Source organism: Crinia signifera, chromosome 11 (genome assembly GCF_055691185.1).
Source record: "Crinia signifera chromosome 11, ASM5569118v1, whole genome shotgun sequence".
In the NCBI taxonomy this organism is placed as follows: domain Eukaryota; kingdom Metazoa; phylum Chordata; class Amphibia; order Anura; family Myobatrachidae; genus Crinia; species Crinia signifera.
Genome location: NC_139227.1, coordinates 52,555,249 through 52,577,819, shown reverse-complemented (window position 1 = coordinate 52,577,819; position 22,571 = coordinate 52,555,249). Strand labels below are relative to the sequence as shown.

General features: G+C 46.8%; 1 protein-coding gene across 1 annotated transcript in view; it reads right to left on the bottom strand.

The window, feature by feature from the left end:
• The window catches only part of LOC146045785 (pyrethroid hydrolase Ces2e-like), a 48,996-nt gene that overhangs the window by 5,769 nt on the left and 20,656 nt on the right, over window positions 1–22,571 (bottom strand). The window contains exons 6-10 of the mRNA XM_083164841.1: window positions 22,182–22,295; window positions 8,976–9,071; window positions 8,388–8,528; window positions 8,181–8,258; window positions 241–388 (exon numbers count right to left, since the gene is read on the bottom strand). Coding sequence (XP_083020967.1) covers window positions 241–388; window positions 8,181–8,258; window positions 8,388–8,528; window positions 8,976–9,071; window positions 22,182–22,295 — 577 coding nt within the window. The remainder of the gene's footprint in view (window positions 1–240; window positions 389–8,180; window positions 8,259–8,387; window positions 8,529–8,975; window positions 9,072–22,181; window positions 22,296–22,571) is intronic.

Here is a 22,571-nt window from a genome sequence, read left to right as displayed (position 1 = left end):
CCTATACACAGCTCTCCCTGGCTTCCCCCATAGCTCACAGCTCTCCTGCGCTGCATCTGGAGGTACAATGTATGGGTAGGACTATATCTGGTCATGGGTCATTTTAGCTTGTCTTGTTGAAAGTTTAACCTCAACACCATATTCTATAATACAGTATAAATATATGCTAAACAAGAAAACTTGGCTCTGACTCAATGTACTGGGAAAGGGCATATACTTTGTCCTGAGTGGGCCTCATACCTCGGTGGTATTTGGACTTCTTAAGAGCTGGTATTACGAAAATGAAGTCTCCGCAGAGGTCAAAGAAGCGGCTGCGAATGTCAGCGCGGTCGGTCACATCCCCCAGGTACTCATCCAGCAGTAGAGAAGTGAAGCCGGACAAGGAACCCTGAAACATATACAGATATGACAGTGGTCACACAAGGGGACAGAGCCAGGTCACCAACCGCCTTTCAGACCATGGAACCTATATTACATGGGGACAGAGCCAGTTCACCCCCAACTTTGCAGTCCATGGAACATGTATTACAAGGTGACAGAACCAGGTCACCCCCAGCCTTACAGACCATGGGAACCTGTATTACATGGGACAGAGCCAGGTCACCCTCAGCTTTGCAGACCATGGGAACCTGTATTACATGAGGACAGGGCCAGGGCACCCCCAGCCTTCTGTATTACATGGGGACAGAGCCAGGTCACCCCCAGCCTTGCAGAACATGGGAACCTGTATTCCATGGCGACAGAGCCAGGTCACCCCCAGCCTTACAGACCATGGGAACCTGTATTACATGGGGATAGAGCCAGGTCACCCCCAGCCTTAAAGACCATGGGAACCTGTATTATATGGGGACAGAGTCAGGTCACCCCCAGCCTAACAAACCATGGGAACCTGTATTGCATGGGGACAGAGCAGGGTCAATCCCAGCCTTACAGACCATGGGAACCTTTATTATATGGGGACAGATCCAGGGCATCCCCAGCCTTACAGACCATGGGAAACTATATTACATGGGGACAGAGCCAGGTCACTCCCAGCCTTACAGACCATGGAACCTAAATTACATGGGGATAGAGCCAGTTCACCCCCAGCTTTGAAGACCATGGGTACCTGTATTACATGGAGACAGAGCCAGGTCACCCCCAGCCTTACAGACCATGAAACCTGTATTGCATGGGGACAAAGCCAGTTCACCCCTAGCTTTGCAGTCCATGGAACCTGTATTACAAGGGGACAGAACCAGGGCACCCAAGCCTTACAGACCATGGAATCCTGTATTACATGGGGACAGAGCCAGGTCACCTCCAGCCTTACAGACCATGGGAACCTGTATTACATGGAGACAGAGCCAGGTCACCCCCTTACAGACCATGGGAACCTGTATTACATGGGGACAGAGCCAGGGCACCCCCAGCCTTCTGTATTACATGGGGACAGAGCCAGGTCACCCCCAGCCTTACAGACCATGGGAACCTGTATTACATGTAAATAGAGCTAGGTTACCCCCAGCCCTACAGACCATGGGAATCTGTATTACATGGGGACAGAGCCAGGTCACCCCCAGCCTTACAGACCATGGGAACCTGTATTACATGGGGACAGAGCCACTTCACCCCCAGCCTTACAGACCATGGGAACCTGTATTACATGGGGACAGAGCCAGGTCACCCCTCAGCCTTACAGATCATGGGAACCTGTATTACATGTAAACAAAGCTAGGTTTCCCCCAGCCTTACAAACCATGGGAACCTGTATTACATGGGGACAGAGCCAGGTCACCCCCAGCCTTACAGACCATGGGAACATGTATTACATGGGGACAGAACCAGTTTACCCCAGTCTTACAGGCCATGGGAACCTGTATTACATGGGGAAATAGCCAGGGCACCCCCAGCCTTCTGTATTACATGGGGACAGAGCCAGGTCACCCCCAGCCTAAGAGACCATGAAACCTGTATTACACGGGGACAGAGCCAGGGTACCCCCTGCCTTACAGACCATGGGAACCTGTATTACATGGGGACAGAGCCAGGTCACCCCCAGCCTTAAACACCATGGGAGCTTGTATTGCATGGGGACAGAGCCAGGTCACCCCCAGCCTTAAACACCATGGGAGCTTGTATTGCATGGGGACAGAGCCAGGTCACCCCCAGCCTTACAGACCATGGGAACCTGTATTACATGGGGACAGAGCCAGGTCACCCCCAGCCTTAAACACCATGGGAGCTTGTATTGCATGGGGACAGAGCCAGGTCACCCCCAGCCTTACAGACCATGGAACCTGTATTACATGGGGACAGAGCCAGGTCACCCCTCAGCCTTACAGAACATTGGGAACCTGTATTACATGGGGACAGAGCCACTTCACCCCCAGCCTTACAGACCATGGGAACCTGTATTACATGGGGACAGAGCCTGGTCACCCCCCAGCCTTGCAGACCATGTCACATGTATGAATATATTAGTGTATGGTATAAAGCTGTAGATCATAAGTGGGCTGTGAGGTTGGTGTCATTGTACTATGGGTGAGTAATACTGTATATAATAACTAGTTCCTAATAATTGCTGGGTGTCTGCTGCATCCAACCACCGTCTTCATGTCTCAGCCAGCGCTGACTTTGTTACAGTGTTGCTATATACGCATCATTATAAAGCAAGTGTATACTGTGTATTACACCTTATATCCTGCTATGACATTATAGGGTATATTTACGTTACGAAAGCTCGATTATTGGTCGGTTTTGCAAGTTGGAGATTTACTAAAGGTAAAAATAGGCTAAATCTACCAAAAATCTACATAAATTATTCAAAATACCGGATGTTTTTTTTTTCCAAAATCGACCAAAATATAACAAATGGAAAACAATGAGTCCTTTGTGCTCACTTTGCAAATCAGAAATTTACCAAGAAGTAATTTGTAAAATGTACTAATCATCAACCATATTAGCGGCGTACACTGGTTTGGGTAGCACCGTACAGCCAAAACCGCTTCTCTCACATTTACAAAAACAAAGTGATAAAACAGAAGACGGAGAAATCATTCCACAATGACCAGATACGTGGCCCTATTAACAGGACAAGACATTGGGTGCGCGCGCCCACAAAGGGCCATGGTAAGCCCCTTTCTGAGCGATATTGAGGCCAATGTCTTTTAGTGTGTATGGTCCTTTACAGTTTGAAAAATTGCTCAGATCTCGAAACGTCCCAACAAGAGGGTAGTGTCCGTCCGAGAGAGCGGGTGGTGTAATGTTAGAGTCCCTCCGAGAGTAAGGAAACTCTGAACATTAAATAAATAGAGCGCTCCTGAAGCCCCATATGCAGGGCTATTTTTGTGCAGGCTCCAGCAGGAACTGAGGCCCTTATTCTAGTTCACTCTGACAAAATATTTCTTAGATGGACAAAACCATGTGCACTGCAGGTGAGGCAGGTGTAAAACCCCACCCAAATATAATTATCTCTGCACAATGAACACCTGCCTCACCTGCAGTGCACATGGTTTTGTCCATCTAAGAAATATTTTGTCTGAAAGAGTGAACTAGAATAAGGGCCTCAGTTCCTGCTGGAGCCTGCACAAAAATAGCCCTGCCCATATGGACAGAGATGCTCTACTTAACCAACAAAAAAACACTTTCTTGGCAAAATATAAAGACCAAGGAGAGAAATGTAGCATTTATCTCAACATTTAATGCAGAATTTAGACAAATCAAAAACCACTATAAATAAAAACTATGGCACAATAAAACAGGATCAACTTCCTGCAAAACCAGTTTATTTAAAAAAAAAAACATATCCATAAAAAAAACATAATAGCACCAATTCACCCTAGGGTAACAGAAACCGGTCAAACTGGCTACAAACGAGTATTAAGGGCTTTTATAAATGTAACAATACATGTACAGTATGACTTGCAATTTTTGCACAAAAGAAGACTGAAAAGGTAGAAATAGAATAGTAAATAACTCCCATACTAAGACATTGATCAAGTGTGATACTACTGACGTAGTTTACATGCTCACTTGTGGCTGCAGCTTTAAATATATACTGTAGGACGCACACCCAGGGCATTGAAAACAAGTTTTTTAGAACATCGTTGGAATATCTTGAAAAAAATCTTAATCCATAGTGTATCAATATCCTATATGACACCCCATGAAGGGGATCCAAGCTATTTGAGGACATTAGGATTAGAACATATGAGAACCACAAAAAGAGGGGGGGGGGGGGGGTGTTCATTTTAAAACTCTCTGCCAATAAGAGGTGTTTTGGTTGCACAAAATGAATTCCATTTATCCAGAAGAATTAGATGATTCAGTGGAACTAAATCTCTGTGTCTAAAATATAATATATTGTTCAAAATGTATACATAAATAAAAAGCCCCTAGGATGACCTTAAATTAGTATATATCTCAGGGGTTCCCAAACTGTGCACCGCGGCTCCCCGGGGTGCCGCAGCGCTGTGTCAGGGGTGCCGCGGCTAGTGAACACAAAGGCAGGTAGTGAGCGGAGCACCGGATCTGGGACAAGGGGAGTGGAGTCATCCGGCAGCAAGCCGCAAGGGGAGAGGAGGAGGTAAGAGGACTCTGAGATTGGGAGTCAGGTACTGGCATGTGCGGGGGTGCGCACCACAGAGGATACAGAAAGTAAGTGCACATGCCGGGTGTATCAGAGGACTGAGCTGCCGCATGTAGCGGGGACAGAGCTGCCAAGTAGAGCAAGGGACGTTCCTGGTGTAGTGTGGGAGGAAGATGACGGGTCAGGGAAGGAACTTCCAGGATCCGTGGGGGACATACAGAGCATCCAAAAGCCAGGGGAGGTAGGAATGGAGGCTGCCACCACCAGATGCCGGGTAGAAGGGGGTCAGAGCTGCCGATGCTGAGAGCCATGTAGAGGGCAGAAGGAGCTGCTGATAGCTGGGCATGCTAGCGAGAAGACAATCGCCCGCCCCCCCCCCCCCCCTCTCACTGTACTACAGAATGAACCAGCTAGTGTGACCTTCCCACCAGCCAGAGCCTACCCACTCGCTCCAGTCCCAGCCTCCTGACATTTACAAGGCGCTGCAGCAGGCACCTGTAGGCAGCTCCTCTAACCTACCTGGGGCTACCTGTGTGAGGAAGGGATGACAAGGTGTGTTTTTAATAAATGGCTGAGTGAGCTACCACTGTCTTCCTCCCCATGTGTCCCTCTCTCCCCATGTCACTGTGCCCCTCTTTGCCCATGTCACTCTACCCCCTCTCTGCTCATATCACTCTGCCCCACTCTGCCCATGTCAAACTGCCATTCTACCCCTCTCTGCCCATGTCACTCTACCCCCTCTCTGCTCATATCACTCTGCCCATGTCAATCTGCCATTCTACCCCTATCTGCCCATGTCACTCTACCCTCTCTGCCCATGACTGTCTGCCATTCTACCTCTCTGCCCATGTCACTCGGCCATTTTGCCCCTCTCTGCCCCCCTCTACTCATGTCTCTCTTCCTAGGTCTCACTTCCCCTCTCTGCCCATGTCTCTCTGCCTCACCTACCTATGTCTCTCTGCCTCTCTCCCCATGTCCTCTCTGTCCTGCTCTCATCATGTCTCTCTGTCCCAATGTATAGAACCCTTGCTCATTAAGAGCTGGCAAAGGGGGGGGGGGGGTTTGCAGTGCCAACACTTATCTTGTCTCCACTGGCTTATTGCAGGGTGATTGATACCCTGAGGCCATAACCATACATTTTCTGGGATTTTCCCAGAAACCGCAGGTGTTTCCCAGCTGTTGGGAGGGAGGGCTGCTGATATCAGGTCAGCGGTCTCCTCACCATGGCCTTCACAGCACTGAGTAAGTCTAGACTTACTCAGTGCTTGCAGGCAGGGGGGAAAATCATTTGATGGTGAGTAACTTTCCCCCTGTGCGCACGGCTGCAAACGCGTTTGCACCCATGCACAGGGGTGGGGGGATTGAGCTAGGTGGGGTGGCATTTACCTGCTGCAGGTCTGAATCGGGCCCTCTGGTGACCAGGGTGCCTTGAAAGAGTCATGGAGACCCAAAGGGTGCCTTGGACTGAAAACGTTTGGGAACCACTGATATATGTAATAGGTTGTCCACTATTGTTATTTCAATGAACTCTAATAATGACAATTTTCTTACCCCTCTCTCCCCTCCCCCCGTTTCCCACTATTATTTATACTGTTATATTATTAGTAGTAGTAGTAGTAGTAGTAGTAGTAGTATTTGTATTTTTATCTTTATCTAAATTTGTTTTTCCAACTTATTTGATTAACCATATAATAATATAATTTTTATACAATTGAGAGTTTCGAGACTTTTGCAAATTTATTTTTATTTATATTTATTTTAATATTTCTAATAATCTGTTAGTTTATTTCAAATGGGCTTCTCTGTTACTACCTAGTGGTGCGGAGAGGCTATCAGCGGTACGGAGGGGCTATTAGGGGTATGGAGGGGCTTCCAGTGGAGCGGAGGGGCTACCAGTGGCGCTATTGGGGGTAAGGAGGCACTATCAGCACTATGGAGGGCTACCAGCGATGCAGAGGGGCTACCAGTGGGATGGAGGGGCTATCAGTGTGTGGGGGGGCTGCAGGGCAGTTTCTAGACAATTTAGCTCCCAGGGCAAAGGAATAAAATTGCGCCCCCCCCAAAAAAGTTAACATGACATAGAATAAATTGCCGAAATAGGGGCGTGGTTTATTTTTAGAAGGGGTGTGGCTTAATACAAGGGCGTGGTCTAGCAGGAAAACAATTACCTTACATCTCACCTTTGCAACCTGCATGTCCAGACATTGGTTACCGCAGGAATTGTCATTGTCCTCCCGCACTTTAGTTGGCCGGCTGAAGGCCACACAGTGACATAAAAATATAAAGCCCACACAGTGACCTAGTACGCCTCACAGATCAAGGCCAAACTTAAATCATTATACACTATTTATCCGTGATGCCAATTACACATGACGCCGCACACAGTGATGACAATTACACATTGTCGCACACCGTGATTATAATTACACATTATGTCGCACACCGTGATGACAATTACACATTATGTCGCACACCGTGATGACAATTACACAATACTCTACACACCGTAATGCCTATTACACATTATGCCCCACACGCCGCTGCCGCACAACTCATGCCGTTTACTAATATGCCCCCACAGTGCCACACATATGCCCCCACAGTGCCACACATATATGCCCCCACAGTGACAGCTATGCCCCCACAGTGCCACATACATATATGCCCCCACAGTGCCACATATATATGCCCCCACAGTGCCACATATATATGCCCCCATAGTGCCACAGATATATATGCCCCCATAGTGCCACAGATATGTCCCCAGTGCCAGATATGTCCCCACAGTGCCACACATATGCCCCCACAGTGACAGCTATGCCCCCACAGTGCCACAGATATGTCCCCAGTGCCAGATATGCCCCCACAGTGACACACATATGCCCCCATAGTGACACACATATGCCCATACAGTGCCAGATATGCCCCCACAATGCCACATATATATGCCCCCACAGTGCCAAATATGCCCCTAGTGCCATAGATATGTCCCCAGTGCCACAGATATGCCCCCACAGTGCCACACATTCCCCCAAAGTGCCAGCAGCACAACTCACTATCTCGTCTAGGTCTCCCCCTCCAGTCCCCCGCCGCTGCATGCTGCTGCTTTGCTTTCACTCATGTGTCCCTGAGCCGTCAGCCATTCATACCGAGCGGGCTGGCTCCTGATTGGCTGCCAGCCCGCGAGGTCCTCTGATTGGCTGCCAGCCCAATGACACAGTGAGCGAGGGGAAGGATGCGCTCCCCTTCCCTGGGGCTCACCTGTGCCTTTTCATTGCGGACGGGGAGCGGGGGACGCGGAGGCGGCGTTATGGAAGCTCAGCTGCTGGCCGGGCACCTGTGGCTGTTCATTGCGGACGGGGAGCGGGGGAGGCGGGCGGCGGCGGCGGGACTTGGAGGCGGCCGGCAGCTGCCGGCCGGGCGCCCCGGCTGTGTAACAGGTGGACAAGCCGTGCGGCGCCCCGGGCTGCTGCACGGCTTGTCCGCCTGTAGAAACGGCCCTGGGGGGCTACTAGCAGGGCAGAGGGGCTGAGGGGCTTTCAGCAGTTGCAGAGAGGAGGCTTGGGAGTAGGGAGCAGGTGACAGGGCACACCAGCTGCACAGAACTTACCAGCAAGGGGATATTTTTTAGCACGTTGTGTACAGTTTCTCTGTCCATTCCCTCTCTGACCCCACTAATATTCAAGGCCTGACAACAAAAAAAACATAAAACACATTGATTATTCATACAAAGATACTGTGCACTGCAATCCTAACCAAACCCCCCTAACCAAACCTACTTCAGGCTACAACTTCTTATACAGAGGGAATAACTTACCAATGGAAGGATCCAACCAAACTCCTGCTCTGATACACCAGTCATGAATGGGACTGGGTTACTCTCCTTATCTGACAGAATCTGTTCTACAGGCTTAGGGAAGAACGTCCCGTCTATGCTCGCAGGCAGAGCCAATAGATGCTGCACAGATAGATAATGTGATGTCAGGAACACAATCATAGGGCCCGAGATTGTACATCAGATCTCAAATACAACAGAGCGAAATTGGTACATTTCTCAGTTAAAAATAGCAGTTTATTTAGTACCACCATATAACAGTTAATTTATATAATGAATCATTCAAATATAAAAACACTAGTACAGTGAGTTCTTCCGTTACACACATTTGAGATATATATTTCTTTGGTTGTACATCAGATCTGCCTGTAGTCATAGTGGCCACAGGCGGGTACATCTGAGGAAATATGTGTGTCTCTGTGTGTGTATGTGGTTTGCAACAGGTTTAATATTTGTTATGTTTTTGATTCAGCGTCACCCAATTTTTCTTGTTATCTTTGAATATACAACATTCCCAGTCTGCCCAGCATGATGCTGTGATACAGGACAATATGACGATGTGCACTGTACCAGAATAGAACCTATGGATAGGATCTCTTCTTCAGTCTTTGTCATGAAACAGTCCCGCAACGTGTTCTGTTCGCAGCCGGTCACATTCACAACAATCTGCAAAAGTAACATTTATCCGGTTACAGGAAATTCTGCGGCGACTCCATTAACATAATTTCCACATTGTATAGGTTACTGCTTGCGCTCAGCTTCCAGCAACTTGTAGCCAATCAGTTCCCAGCATTCTCTGTTTAATGGGGCCTACACATGTAGCTATTTAGGGGCAATACATCGCTCCTTGTGTAGGGGGCATTGTGATAGCAATGCGCCTTCAGGGTGAAGACTGGATAAATCAATCGATGGTGAGCAACCATTGCATGGTTTTTCCTGTGCGTCCGTGTGCGAGTGGATGCATAAGCGTTCACACCTGCTGGCATGGTAGTGCAGGGATTTGCTTGGACCCCATGTGTGTCATGACATTGCTTATGTCCAGGAATGAAGATGCAAACTGGATTTGAAATCAACAAAGTGCATAATGAACAATTATTGTCATGAATATAAATGATACAGATTGTGGAATGACTGGGCAGGCTGGAGCTTTTCAATAATCTGAACCAAAGACTACCAGTATGGAGGTTCAACCACAAAAAGATCATCTGTTAGACCAAACATTGGGAAGCCACCCAGAAGATATGACAAGGAATTCAAAAACATTGCATATTATGTGCCCAAGGATAACCCAAAGCCAAACTCAAAGAATGAAGACACCCGAGTCCTAGGGCAGTAGAGAGTACCATGTAACAGAGCTCAATAATCCCTCTTGTGCCTGCTGAACAGGTGGATCCAACAAGGGACAACAGAAGTTGCTGAGATCAAGTGGAGAGGACATACAACACGGAGTCTTCGGGCTCATCCATTAACAAGACACCACTTAAAAGCCTACCCTGGTCACTTAACCCCTAGACCAGGTATTCCCAACCCAGTCCCCAAGGCACACCCTCCCAACCCAGTCTCAAAGGCACACCAACAAGTGATTGTGGTGTAAAATCTGTGCTAATGCCTGGATATCACCAAAACCTGCCGTAGGGTCCGATGTTGGGAGTGCCTGCCCTAGACCTTCCTAAATACTCCCATTTGCCCTTAGTCTTGGCCATTAACACCAGGGGTAAGGGCACTATGCCTGGCTACCTGTTAGTAGGCAGGTATTACTCCTTTACAATAGGAGACAGTGATACAACAAACTGGGTATTTACAGACAGTCAAAGGTATGAGGGCCCTGCTCGCAAGCTTACAGATTGTAGGGAAGTAGGCATTGAAACACAAGGATAAATATTCTTTATTGCATTAATTCCACCAAAATGCAAAGGTTCCTGGTGTACTGTATGATATGGTGAACCAGCAGTTTGGTCAGGGGTCAGGAGGATGGAAAGTGTGAAAATGAAAGAGAATGGATATGTGTGTACTGTACAGTGGGGATGTGATTAGATAGGAACGGTATATGAAGGTTAAGTGGCTGATTTTGGAATTTGATAAGCTTGCCTGAAGAGGTGAGTTTTCAGGGAACGCTTGTAGGTTTGGAGACTGGCGGAGAGTCTTATTGTGCTTGGGCGGGCATTCCACAGAGAAAGTCCTGCAATCGGGAATGGGCGCGAGTAATGAGTGTGGATGATAGACATAGATCTTGTGAGGAGCAAAGAAGCTGGGTTGGAAGATATTTTTAAATATTTTGAGATAAGAGATGTATGTATGTTGGTGTAGTTTGGTTAAAGGCTTTGTGGGAAATTTACTAAGATGGGAGTTGTATTTTTACATGGGATGATGCTATGGGCAACCAATCAATCAGAAACTACTTATCATTTTTTTAGCACATTCTAGAAGATAATAGATAGTGCCTGATTGGTTGCATATAGCAACATCACATGTGAAATACAACTCACATCTTAGTAAATTTCCCCCTTTGTATGTGAGTAAAATAATTTTGTATTGAATACGGTAGAATACAGGTAACCAATGAAGTGACTGACAGAATAGGTTTGCAGGCGATGAATGTCTCGCAGCTGCATTCATGATGGACTGTAGGGGGTGAGAGTCTGTATTGGGGAAGGCCAATAAGGAGACTATTGCAATGATGAGTGCATGGATTAGAGTTTTTGCAGTGTCTTGTGTTAGGTAAGGGCAAATTTTGAATATGTTTTTAGGCGCATGTGGCATGACTTCGAGAGAGATTGAATGTGGGAAACAAAGGAAAGTTCAGAGTCATGAATAACACCTAGGCAGCGAGCTTGAGTGGTAGGAGCGATTGTCATATTCTCAACAGCGATAGAGATATATGGTTGGTAACTACTATTTATTGGTGGAAATATAATTAATTCTGTTTTAGAATTACTAAGTTTGAGGTGGTGAGAGGACATCCAGGATGGAACAGCAGAAAGGCATTCAGAGACACGGCCCAATACAGATAGGGGAAAGGTCCGGGGAGGATATGTAGAGTTGAGTATCATCCGCATACAAATTATATTGAAATCCGAAAGAGCCAAGAGATAAGGTATAGATTGAGAAAAGCAGAGGACCTAAGACTGAGCCTTGTGGTACTCTGACTGACAGAGGTAAGGAGGAGGAGGTGGAATAAGGGAAACAAAAACACTAAAGGAGCGGAAGATTTTGTGCTATTAATAGCAATACAAAACAAAATTTACACTAGGTATATCAGGCGCAACAGAATCGAATATAATTTAAATTAATTTGTATATTGATAATCACAGCTCCAATTATAAAATTGTGCTGCTCCCATATAAAATAAATTCAACTAAATAAACCAGAAACCAATAAAGAGAGCGCACTGTGTTGATCTACCAAATGTAATATATAATATAAAGTTATCTGTACATATAACCATACACATATAAAAAAACACAATTAAAAACAATTGATATCCAGCATTGTGTAAATGAATCTTCAATTAAATCGATAGTGTAACTTTAGTGATTAGTTCGTTATCACAGTCCCCTTTTTATTGATAACTTTTAATTTGTAGGGTCAGTTCACATGCCTCCAAATGAGATAAAGCTCAGCTCCCATTAAGCTTGACAGTTCTTGTGTCTTTGTACGCCTTAAATATTTTCAAATGGCTTAAATAATTTCAGATGGTATACAAATGTTCCAATGTATATTTACCATACCCGCATGGGTGAGGTGACGTCAGCGAGGAATGATGACTTGAACGGGGGATATTTTCATCCGCTACAACCGGCGGGGCTCTGTTGTACTTGAAACCTCCGTCGGGAGCAGACTACCAAACTCCTGCCCTCTAGATGTCGGAGGAAGAGGAGGACGTCACTTCCACTGGCCTGATACTGAAGCACTTTGGAGATCGCCGCAGGTCACTCCCATTGTGTGGCCAAAGAAGCGGTGGTCCCAGGAACCGATATAGCAATTGGAGAATGGAGCTGGATTTGGGGGCTGTAACAACAATGCTGGAAGCAGTGTTTTCCAAAATAATGTTGTTTGACAGATTTCTCTGGAACCAAATGGCCCAGTTTTACAGGACCAAAATCATTTGAAAATCATTTGAAGCCCACATGCAAATGGGTCAGTTGGTTCCGAAGATATAGCTGGTTGTTTTAAGGGAGGGGGGTAGGTTTCTCTCTTCCTCATACCAGAAAATGCATGGACTAGACTGGTGTAAAAGGGGCCAGCCCAGGTAAATCCCTGCATTTTCTGGTGTGAAAGTGATATTATTTCAAATAGCCTGGACCTGCATTGCTTTGAATACAGCCGGTCAGCCCCCTGTTCTCTGCCCGGCTGTCAATGGCTGTCATTTCTGCCCAGCGGCAGCTGTCCCCCAGTTACTGCAAGCATGTATTCCCCCTGGACAATGAGCATGAAATCCCACATGGCAATGAGCATGGAACCCCTGGCAATGAGCATATAGGTAAGCAGCACTTATGTAGCATAATTTTTAATAGGCATTATGGTGTTTGGCATAATACATAAAGGACATTATGGTATGTGGCTTAACATGTAATGGGCATTATGGTGTAATTTTTAATGCAAGCCTTTGGCTCGCAATGCCCTGTTTATGAAGCATATTGTGCATTATTGCTTAATTTGTTTGGTATAGTGTGTATTTTGGCTCAATCCATGTGGCAAAATGTGAATTTTGCCTTAATCTGTGTGGCATAATGTGAATTTTGACTCAATCCGTGTGCCATAGTGTGAATTTTGACTCAGTCGGTGTGAATTTTTGCTCATTCCATGTGGCATAATGTGTAAGAAGTACAGTATAAGGGGGATACTATTGTTTTGCATGATTTGTATAAGGGGTATATAGGGCCTTATTCTGGTCTGTGCGAACGGAGCCGAATATGCGGCCAGGACCGTGCGTCCTAAACCCCGCCTTTCGTACGGATCGCTCACTCCGTCTGAATGCGGTAAGAAGCTGTCCGAACGGACCGCAAGTGTATTTCTCATGAATACACCTCCTCCATCTCAGGGAACCTCCCCCATCATTCGATGGTCGCAGACCATCGAATGCAGGACCGAGTGGTCAGGCAGCTCCCGCAACCTCAGACCACACGGGCATTTCTCCGTGCAAAAGCAGGGATCTGGGCGGGCAGCTGACATCCGGCAATGTCATATGTCCCCCCATACACGTGCGTCACGACCGCATTACCATACGTACGCCCAGTGTTTTCATGGGAACGCCCATGAAACGCGGGGTGTAAACATATGGTAATGAGCCCAAACAGCCCTTCACGCCCCTCTCCACCCCCTCTTCGTAGTGTACACATTTCATGCGGAATTTGGACGTGCGTCCCGTTCGCACATGCGCAGAGACGCCTCTGCACATGCGCAGACACAAAACATCGGCGGACTGACCGCACGTGGACATTACCGCACCAACCAGAATAAGGGCCATGGTGTGGTAAACTTAGGTGACCACATAAAAGGTGCTGAAATGTTGGCTTTCAGTATTTTTTTTTTTTGAATGGAGTGCTGCCTCACCCTGCAAGTATCTGCGGATGTACCTTTGGAGGGCACCCGCCAATATATCTCCCTGCATTTTTCCTATGCCAGCCCCCTGCTTTTTCCATGCATATATAATTAGTTGAAAGTATTTACACAAATAGAGACACACCTATGAGCAGACCACATAAACACTGGTCACGCCCCCCCCCCCCCCCATTATTAGGTGCTGGCCACAAACCCTATTATTGCGCATAATAGGCCCTTGATAATTTACAGCTCCAGGCCCATTTAGACCTTAATCTGGCACTGCGGGTATGGTAAATATACATCGGAACATTTATATACAATCGGAAATTATTTAAGCCATTTGAAAATATTTAAGGCGTACAAAGACACAAGAACTGTCAAGCTTAATGGGAGCTGAGCTTTATCTCATTTGGAGGCATGTGAACTGACCCTACAAATTAAAAGTTATCAATAAAAAGGGGACTGTGATAACTAACTAATCATTAAAGTTACACTATCGATTTAAATGAAGATTCATTTACACAATGCTGGATATCAATTGTTTTTAATTGTGTTTTTTTTATATGTGTATGGTTATATGTACAGATAACTTTTTATATATATTAAATTTGGTAGATCAACACAGTGCGCTCTCTTTATTGGTTTTTGGTATTAATAGCAATGTTGAAGGCACCCATGATGCTGGTTGAGATGTCAGAGGAAAGGAAGTAAGGGAGCCAGGCAGAAAAATCTTCCAGAAATCGTGTGGGTTGCCCAGGTGGGTGATAGATAGCTGCAACACACAGCGAGAGAGGAGTGTAAATTCTGATAGAATGTACTTCAAATAATGAGAATGTGAGTGATGGAAACTATGGAAGAGCTGTGTATGTGAAGAATTGGGATAGTAATATTCCAACCTCACCTCCTTTACTGTTACTAGGCCTGGAGATGTGTGTGAGGTGGAGACCACCCTGAACCAGTGCTGCAGAGGAGGCTGTGTCTGACTGTGTGACCATGTTACTGTCACCAGGCCTGGAGGTGTGAGGTGGAGACCACCATGTGACAGTGCTGCAGGGGAGGCTGTGTCTGACTGTGTGACCATGTTACTGCCACCAGGCCTGGAGGTGTAAGTGAGGTGGAGACCACCATGTGCCAGTGCTGCAGGGGAGGCTGTGTCTGACTATGTGACCATGTTACTGTCACCAGGCCTGGAGGTGTGAGTGAGGTGGAGACCACCATGTGCCAGTGCTGCAGGGGAGGCTGTGTCTGACTGTGTGACCATGTTACTGTCACCAGGCCTGGAGGTGTAAGTGAGGTGGAGACTACCATGTGACAGTGCTGCAGGGGAGGCTGTATCTGATTGTATCTGACTGTATCTGTCCGACCATTTTACTGTCACCAGACCTGGCGGTGTGAGTGAGGGAGTCATTTCTAAGCCATGACTAGCACAGCTGACCATAGATTGTATACAATGCTATGGCTTGCAGTGAAGTAAATGTTTACATAGCTCGCAGCATGAGCCTCTCCAGGAGGGACACAATGGTCTGTTTCTGGAATTCCCTCTTAATTTATGACTACCATCCAGGGCAACTGAGAGAGGGGGGAGTGGGTACTAATTACCGGGCTTGCTGGAGGGGCCCGGCGGTGGCCCTGGTCTGGGGGGGGCATGGCCTAATCATAATAAAATATAACCCTGACACCAGCCTAGGCTTCTCAAGCCTAGTTAAATTCCCTTAATGCTGGCCATACACGCTGCGACACATGCGTGCGTTCCATGCTTAACAAGCACGGATCACATTGCATTGCATTGCCTGTGCATGCGTTGTGCATGCAATGCCATGCAATGTGATGAAAACAAAGTACAAAAAGTATGTGCAAGCATCGCAGCGTGTATGGGCTGCTTAAGAATGATGGATCCTGTCCATGTGAACTCAATACCACTAATCAAAGTCTGTGCAAGCCCCCCTCCCAATTACACAGCAGGCAATACAACTCCAATATAACCAAACATTGAAATAGCAGATTGCCAACACTTGAAGGTGAAATTACATTTAAAACTTTGTAAATACCGCTAAAATCTAGATAAAATATTAACTGTGTCATCAATTACCCAATCAATATATTTGAAAACTGCACGAGTAGATGTACAGGCCAGTATTAGTATTAGGCCCAGTGGTGCAAGTAGAAAAAAATGACTTAGTGGTACTGTGCTGCATGCCTTTGAGCGTGGTCAGGGCGTGGTACATGACAAAACTTTAGAACACTATGACATTTCTGTTTGGGCTTGTGCATTGCATCCTGCACACACAATGTAGGAGCCAGAGAAACTACAAACAGGAATATTGCACGCCAAAGGCGCACGGCCAAAATTTACACAGTAATTTATTTATTTATTAACAGTTTCTTATATAGCGCAGCATATTCCGTTGCGCTTTACAATTGATACATAAGGATAGATACTGTATTATTTATTGCATCGATTCCACCAGAATGCAAGGTTCTATGACTGGTTCTGGAATTTGATAAGCTTGCTTGAAGAGATCAGTTTTTAGGGAACGCTTATAGGTTTGGAGACTGGAGGAGAGTCTTATTGTGCTTGGGAGGGCATTCCACAGAGTGGGTGCAGCCCGAAGAAAGTCCTGCAGTCGGGAATGGGAGCGAGTAATGAGTGTGGATGAGAGACGCAGATCTTGGGAGGAGCGTAGAGGTCGTGTTGGATGATATTTTGAGATAAGAGAAGATATGTATGTTGGTGTAGTTTGGTTTATGGCTTTGTGTGTAAGTAAAATAATTTTGTATTGAATACGGTAGATTACAGGTAACCAATGAAGTGACTGACAGAGTAGCTTTGCAGACGATGAACGTCTGGCTAGGAAGATTAGCCTTGCAGCTGCATTCATAATGGACTGTAGTGGTGAGAGTCTGTATTGGGGAAGGCCAATAAGGAGACTATTGCAATAATCAATGCGTGAGATGATGAGAGCATGGATTAGAGTTTTTGCAGTGTCTTGTCTAAGGTAAGGGCGAATTTTAAATATGTTTTTTAGGTGCATGTGGCATGATTTTGAGACAAATTGAATGTGGGGTACAAAGGAAAGTTCTGAGTCAAGGATAACACCTAGACAGCGAGCTTGAGAGGTAGGAGTGATTGTCATCTTCTCAACAGCGATAGAGATATCAGGTTGGTAACTACTATTTTTTGGCGGAAATATAATTAATTCTGTTTTGAGATATTAAGTTTGAGGTGGCGAGATGACATTCAGGATGAAACAGCAGAAACGCATTCAGAGACACGGCTCAATACAGATGGGGACAGGTCCGGGGAGGATAGGTAGAGCTGAGTATCATCCGCATACAGATGATACTGAAATCCAAAGGAGCTGATTAGTTTGCCAAGAGATGAGGTATAGATTGAGAAAAGCAGGGGACCTAAAACTGAACCCTGAGGTACTCCAACTGAAACGAACACTAAAGGAGCGGTTAGATAGGTAGGATGAGAACCAAGAGAGGGCTGTGTCTTTAAGACCTATGGATTGTAGTGTTTGTATGAGAAGTGTGTGGTCAACAGTGTCAAAAGCAGCAGAGAGATCTAGAAGAATTAGTAGTGAGTAATGGCCTTTAGACTTAGCAGTGACCAGATCATTCACAACTTTAGTCAGTGCTGTCTCTGTGGAGTGTTGGGCACGAAAGCCTGACTGATGCGGGTCCATTAAGTTGTGCGAGTTAAGAAAGTGTGTGAGGCGAGTATAGGCCAGTCTTTCAAGTAGTTTGGAGGTGCATGGAAGTTGAGAAATGGGACGGTAGTTTGAGAGAGAGCTTGGATCAGAATTCTGTTTTTTTCAGAATCGGAGTTTGAACTTGCTTGTTTGAACAATGAAGAAAAGACACCAGTAGAGAAAGAGAGGTTACAGATTTTAGTTAAGATTGGGATGAGCACAGGAGACAGAGATGTACTTATTTGCGAGGGTATAGGGTCAAGAGGAGAGGTAGTAGAGTGGGAGGCAGAGAAAAGTGCAGATACTTCATCTTTATTTGTGGGATCAAATGAAGCAAATGCTTCAGAGGGCTCAGGTATGCAATTGAGCATATCACCAACTGAGTTGGAGCATACTTATTCATCTCTGATCTTGTCAATCTTATCCCTGAAGTAGGAAGCAAGATCTTGTGCATGGATAGTGGTTGGTGGCTTGGGTGAGGGAGGGTTGAGACGGGATTTAAATGTATTAAAAATAAGTTTTGGGTTAGAAGCTTGAGCAGAAATGAGAGTTTGGAAATATGTTTGTTTGGCAGTTTCCAGGGCATAACTATAGTACTGGTAGATATTCTTATATGTAAAGAAATCCATTGGACTGTGAGATTTACGCCATTTACGCTCAGCTTTGTGTGAGATATTTTGTAGGTGTCTCGTTAATTTAGAATGCCACGGTTGGCGTCTAGGCCTACGTGGAGTGTAGTGGGTAACTGGAGCCACTTCATCCAGGGCTGTTTTGAGGGTTAGGTTTAGGTGTGATACCGCCATCTCAGGAGTAGTGATTGCAGAAATAGGAGCAAGCTGTTGTTGCAGTGAGGAGGAGAGTACTTGAAAATTATTTCTGCGGGCTTGAGGTGGATTAAAGGATTTCTGTGTTTTTGAGTTAGAAGTACTAGAGGACAGCATGCAGGAGATAAGGTTGTGATCTGAGAGAGGGAAAGCAGAATTGGTGAATTCAGACACTGAACTCAGCTTAGTGAATATCAGATCAAGACAGTGGCTATTCCGAGGAGTCAGTCCATTGGGAGAGGCCGAGAGAGGAGGTCAGAGAGAGGAGTTTGGAGGCATGAGCAGCAGATTTTGGGCTATCAATAGCAATGTTGAAGTCACCCATGATGATGGTTGAGAGGCCAGTGGAAATGAAGTGAGGGAGCCAGGCAGAAAAATCTTCCAGAAATCGTGATGGCTGCCCAGGTGGGCGATAGATGGCTGCAACACGCAGCGAGAAAGGAGTGTAAGTTCTGATGGAATGTACTTCAAATGATGTGAATGTGAGTGATGGAACCTGTGGTATAACTTTGTATGTGAAGGATTGGGATAGTAATATTCCAACCCCACCTCCTCTGCTGTCACCAGGCCTGGGGGTGTGTGTGAAGTGGAGAGCACTGTGTGACAGGGCTGCAGGGGAGGCTGTGTCTGATTGTGAGAGCCATGTTTCTGTTATAGCCAGCAGGTTGAAGTTGTTTGAAATGAAGAGGTCGTTGATGGATGTTAATTTGTTGCCAACAGAGCGTGCATTCCATAACGCACATTTAAGTGATTTGGTGGATGAAGGGAGGCATTTGATGTTTATGAGGTTAGCTGGATTACTATGTTCCTGAGAGTTAGGTGTCTGCGAGCGGGGAAGGCAGCTGGGGCCTGGATTAAGTGACATGTCACCAGCTAATAGAAGCTGTAGAGAGAGATAGGTGTAGCTGCAGGTGGTTTGTGAATGTTGTTTATGGCGACAGTTTGTGGATGTTACTGTCAATGTAGAGATATATGTAAAAATCTCATGAGTGTTAATAAGAGGGGTGTGGATAATGGAGGCAGAAATGTGTATAGAGGGCTGAGCTTCAGGGAGAGAGAGAGAAGAGACTGATTTTGAGAGAAAACCATGGAGAGCGAAGCAGAGCAATAGTTTGTAGTACATTGTGTATTTGAACAGTTATATAGGCTGAGAGTTATATTAGTAGTAATGCCTGTTACGTGTCACACACCCAATACATATGACCCATGCCATAATGCTCATTGCACAACTAATGCCCATTACTAATATGCCCCCACAGTGCCACACATATGCCCCCGGTGCCAGATATCATATGCCCCCACAGTGCCACATATCATATGCCCCCACAGTGCCAGATATGCCCCCACAGTGCCACACATATGCCCACAGTGCCAGATATCATATGCCCTAACAGTGCCAGATATCATATGCCCCCACAGTGCCAGATATCATATGGCCCCAGTGCCAGATATACCCCCACAGTGCCACACATATGCCCTCACAGTGCTAGGTATGCCCCCAGTGCCAGATATGCCCCCACAGTGCCACACATAAATGCCCCACAGTTCAAGAACAAGTAATCAGCAGCACAACACACCCTCCATGAGTGACACCTGCAGTGCTGGCTGTGTACGGGTCTCCCACCCTCTAGTCCCCCGCTGCCGCCTGCTTCTCGTTCCCTGGGGAGGGGAGCGCATCGCGCGTTTCTCCTTCCCCGGCTTCACTGTGTCCCTGACTCTGACTGTGTGACTGGGCTGTCAGCCAATCATATCTCGTGGGCTGGCTCCTGATTGGCTGCCAGCCCATGAGCTCTGACTGGCTGACAGCCCAGTTACAGTGACACAGGGAGGGGAAGGAGAGACGTGCGATTCACTCCCCTCTGAAGAGAATCAGCTGTGGCGGGGTGGCGGAGGCCACGCCCCTGTCACTTACATATGCGCGCATGCGCATTACACAGTTCGGGGCTATTTGTTATGGCTGGGTTGTCACATTGATACAGGAAGCCACAGGCTGAGAGTTAAATAGTGGTAAGAGCAGGGTCACCATCAGCACAGAGCAGTGATGTCACACTGATACAGGAAGCCGCAGACAGAGTTATATAGTGGTAGGAGCAGAGTCCCCAGCAGCACAGAGCAGGGATGTCAGGCTGCAGTCACACTGATACGGGAAGCCACAGACTGAGAGTTATATAGTTGTGGGAGCAGGGTCCCCAGCAGCATAGAGTATATCAGGAGTTGAGTGATGTGTCAGTGAGGACAGGGTTTCATGTGACAGGGACAATGACATCATGTGAGGAGGGGAATGGAGGTAGCAGGATTCCACAGACTGAGAGTTATATAGTGGGAGGAGCAGGGTCCCCAGCAGCACAGAGCAGGGATGTCAGGCGGCTGTCACACTGATACAGGAAGCCACATACTGAGAGTTATACAGTGGTAGAAGGGTCCCCAGCAGCACAGAGTATATCAGGAGTTGAGTGATGTGTCAGTGAGGACAGGGCTACATGTGACAGGGCAGTGACATGATGTGAGGAGGGGAATGGAGGCAGCAGGAGGCCGCAGACTGAAAGTTATATAGTGGGAGGAGCAGGGTCCATAGCAGCACAGAGTATATCAGGAGCTGAGTGATGTGTCAGTGAGGACAGGGCTGCATGTGACAGGGGCAGTGACATGATGTGAGGGGAATGAGGGCAGCAGGAAGCCACAGACAGTTATATAGTGGGAGGAGAAGGGTCCCCAGCAGCACAGAGTAAATCAGGAGATGAGGGATGTGTCAGTGAGGACAGGGCTGCATGTGACAGGGGCAGTGACATGATGTGAGGAGGCAGCAGGAAGCCACAGACTGAGAGTTATATATTGGGAGGAGCAGGGTCCCCAACAGCACAGAGTATATCAGGAGATGAAGGATGTGTCAGTGAGGACAGGGCTGCAGTTAACAATGGCAGTGACATGATGCGAGGAGGGGAATGGAGGCAGCAGGAAGCCACAGACTGAGAGTTATATAGTGGGAGGAGAAGTCCCCAGCAGCACAGACTATATCAGGAGAAGAGTGATGTGTCAGTGAGGAAACAGCTGCATGTGACAGGGGCAATGACATGATGTGGGGAGTGGAATGGAGGCAGCAGGAAGACACAGTCTGAGAGTTATATAGTGGTAGGAGCAGGGTTCCCAGTAGCACAGAGCAGGGATGTCACACGGATACAGAAGCTGTGGTATAGGACCCCGACCGTCGGGATCCTGACAGTCATTAGCCCGACGTCGGGATCCCGACTGCCTGGAGTCAGAAAGCGGGGGGAGTGCAGATGCTCGCCACCTATTCTATTCTCCCTCTATGGGGGTCGTGGACCCCCATGAGGGAGAATAGCTGATGGCCATCATGATCCCGTGTGTCGGGGTTTTAACAGTGGGGATTCCGACGTCGGTGTAATAACTGTCGAAATCCCGACTGTCTGTCAACCATCCGGCACGCGATACAGGAAGCCACAGACTGAGAGTTATATAGTGGTGGGAGCAGGGTCCCCAGCAGCACAAAGCAGTGATGTCACACTGATACAGACAGACAGAGAGTTATATAGTGGGAGAAGCAGCATAATGTGTCAGGGTTTTGCAATATTGGTGCTAGAAGACTGAACAATAAATGCATATTTGTGTACATGGTGCAGGAATAGTGCTGGTGTAAGATTAGGGGTATTTGCATGATAACCACATGACAGTGAATGACATTAGCAGATACTTACATTTTTGATAAAAATAACTTCCTCGACTGACTTGGCTATCAGTCCTGGCACTGTGGCTACTCCACTCTCTGCAATGGCTCTGTGGAATAAGCCTTTGGCTAAGGGAGATACCACCTAGACATGAATAACACACAACATAACATATAATAATAACAATAGTTAGAAAGGAAATACTGTATATTCTTGGTATAATGGGCCAATTCAGACCTGCTCACAGGACTGCGAGTTTCAGAGCCCAGCGAGCAGGAAAACTCTGCCCCGCATAAGGGAAATCCCACCCATGTGCACAGAGAGGGAAATCAATTAAGAATCACGCACCATCGGATGGATTCCCCACTGCTTACAAGTGCAGAGTAAGTCTGGACTCACTCAGTGCTGTGATGTCCCCCC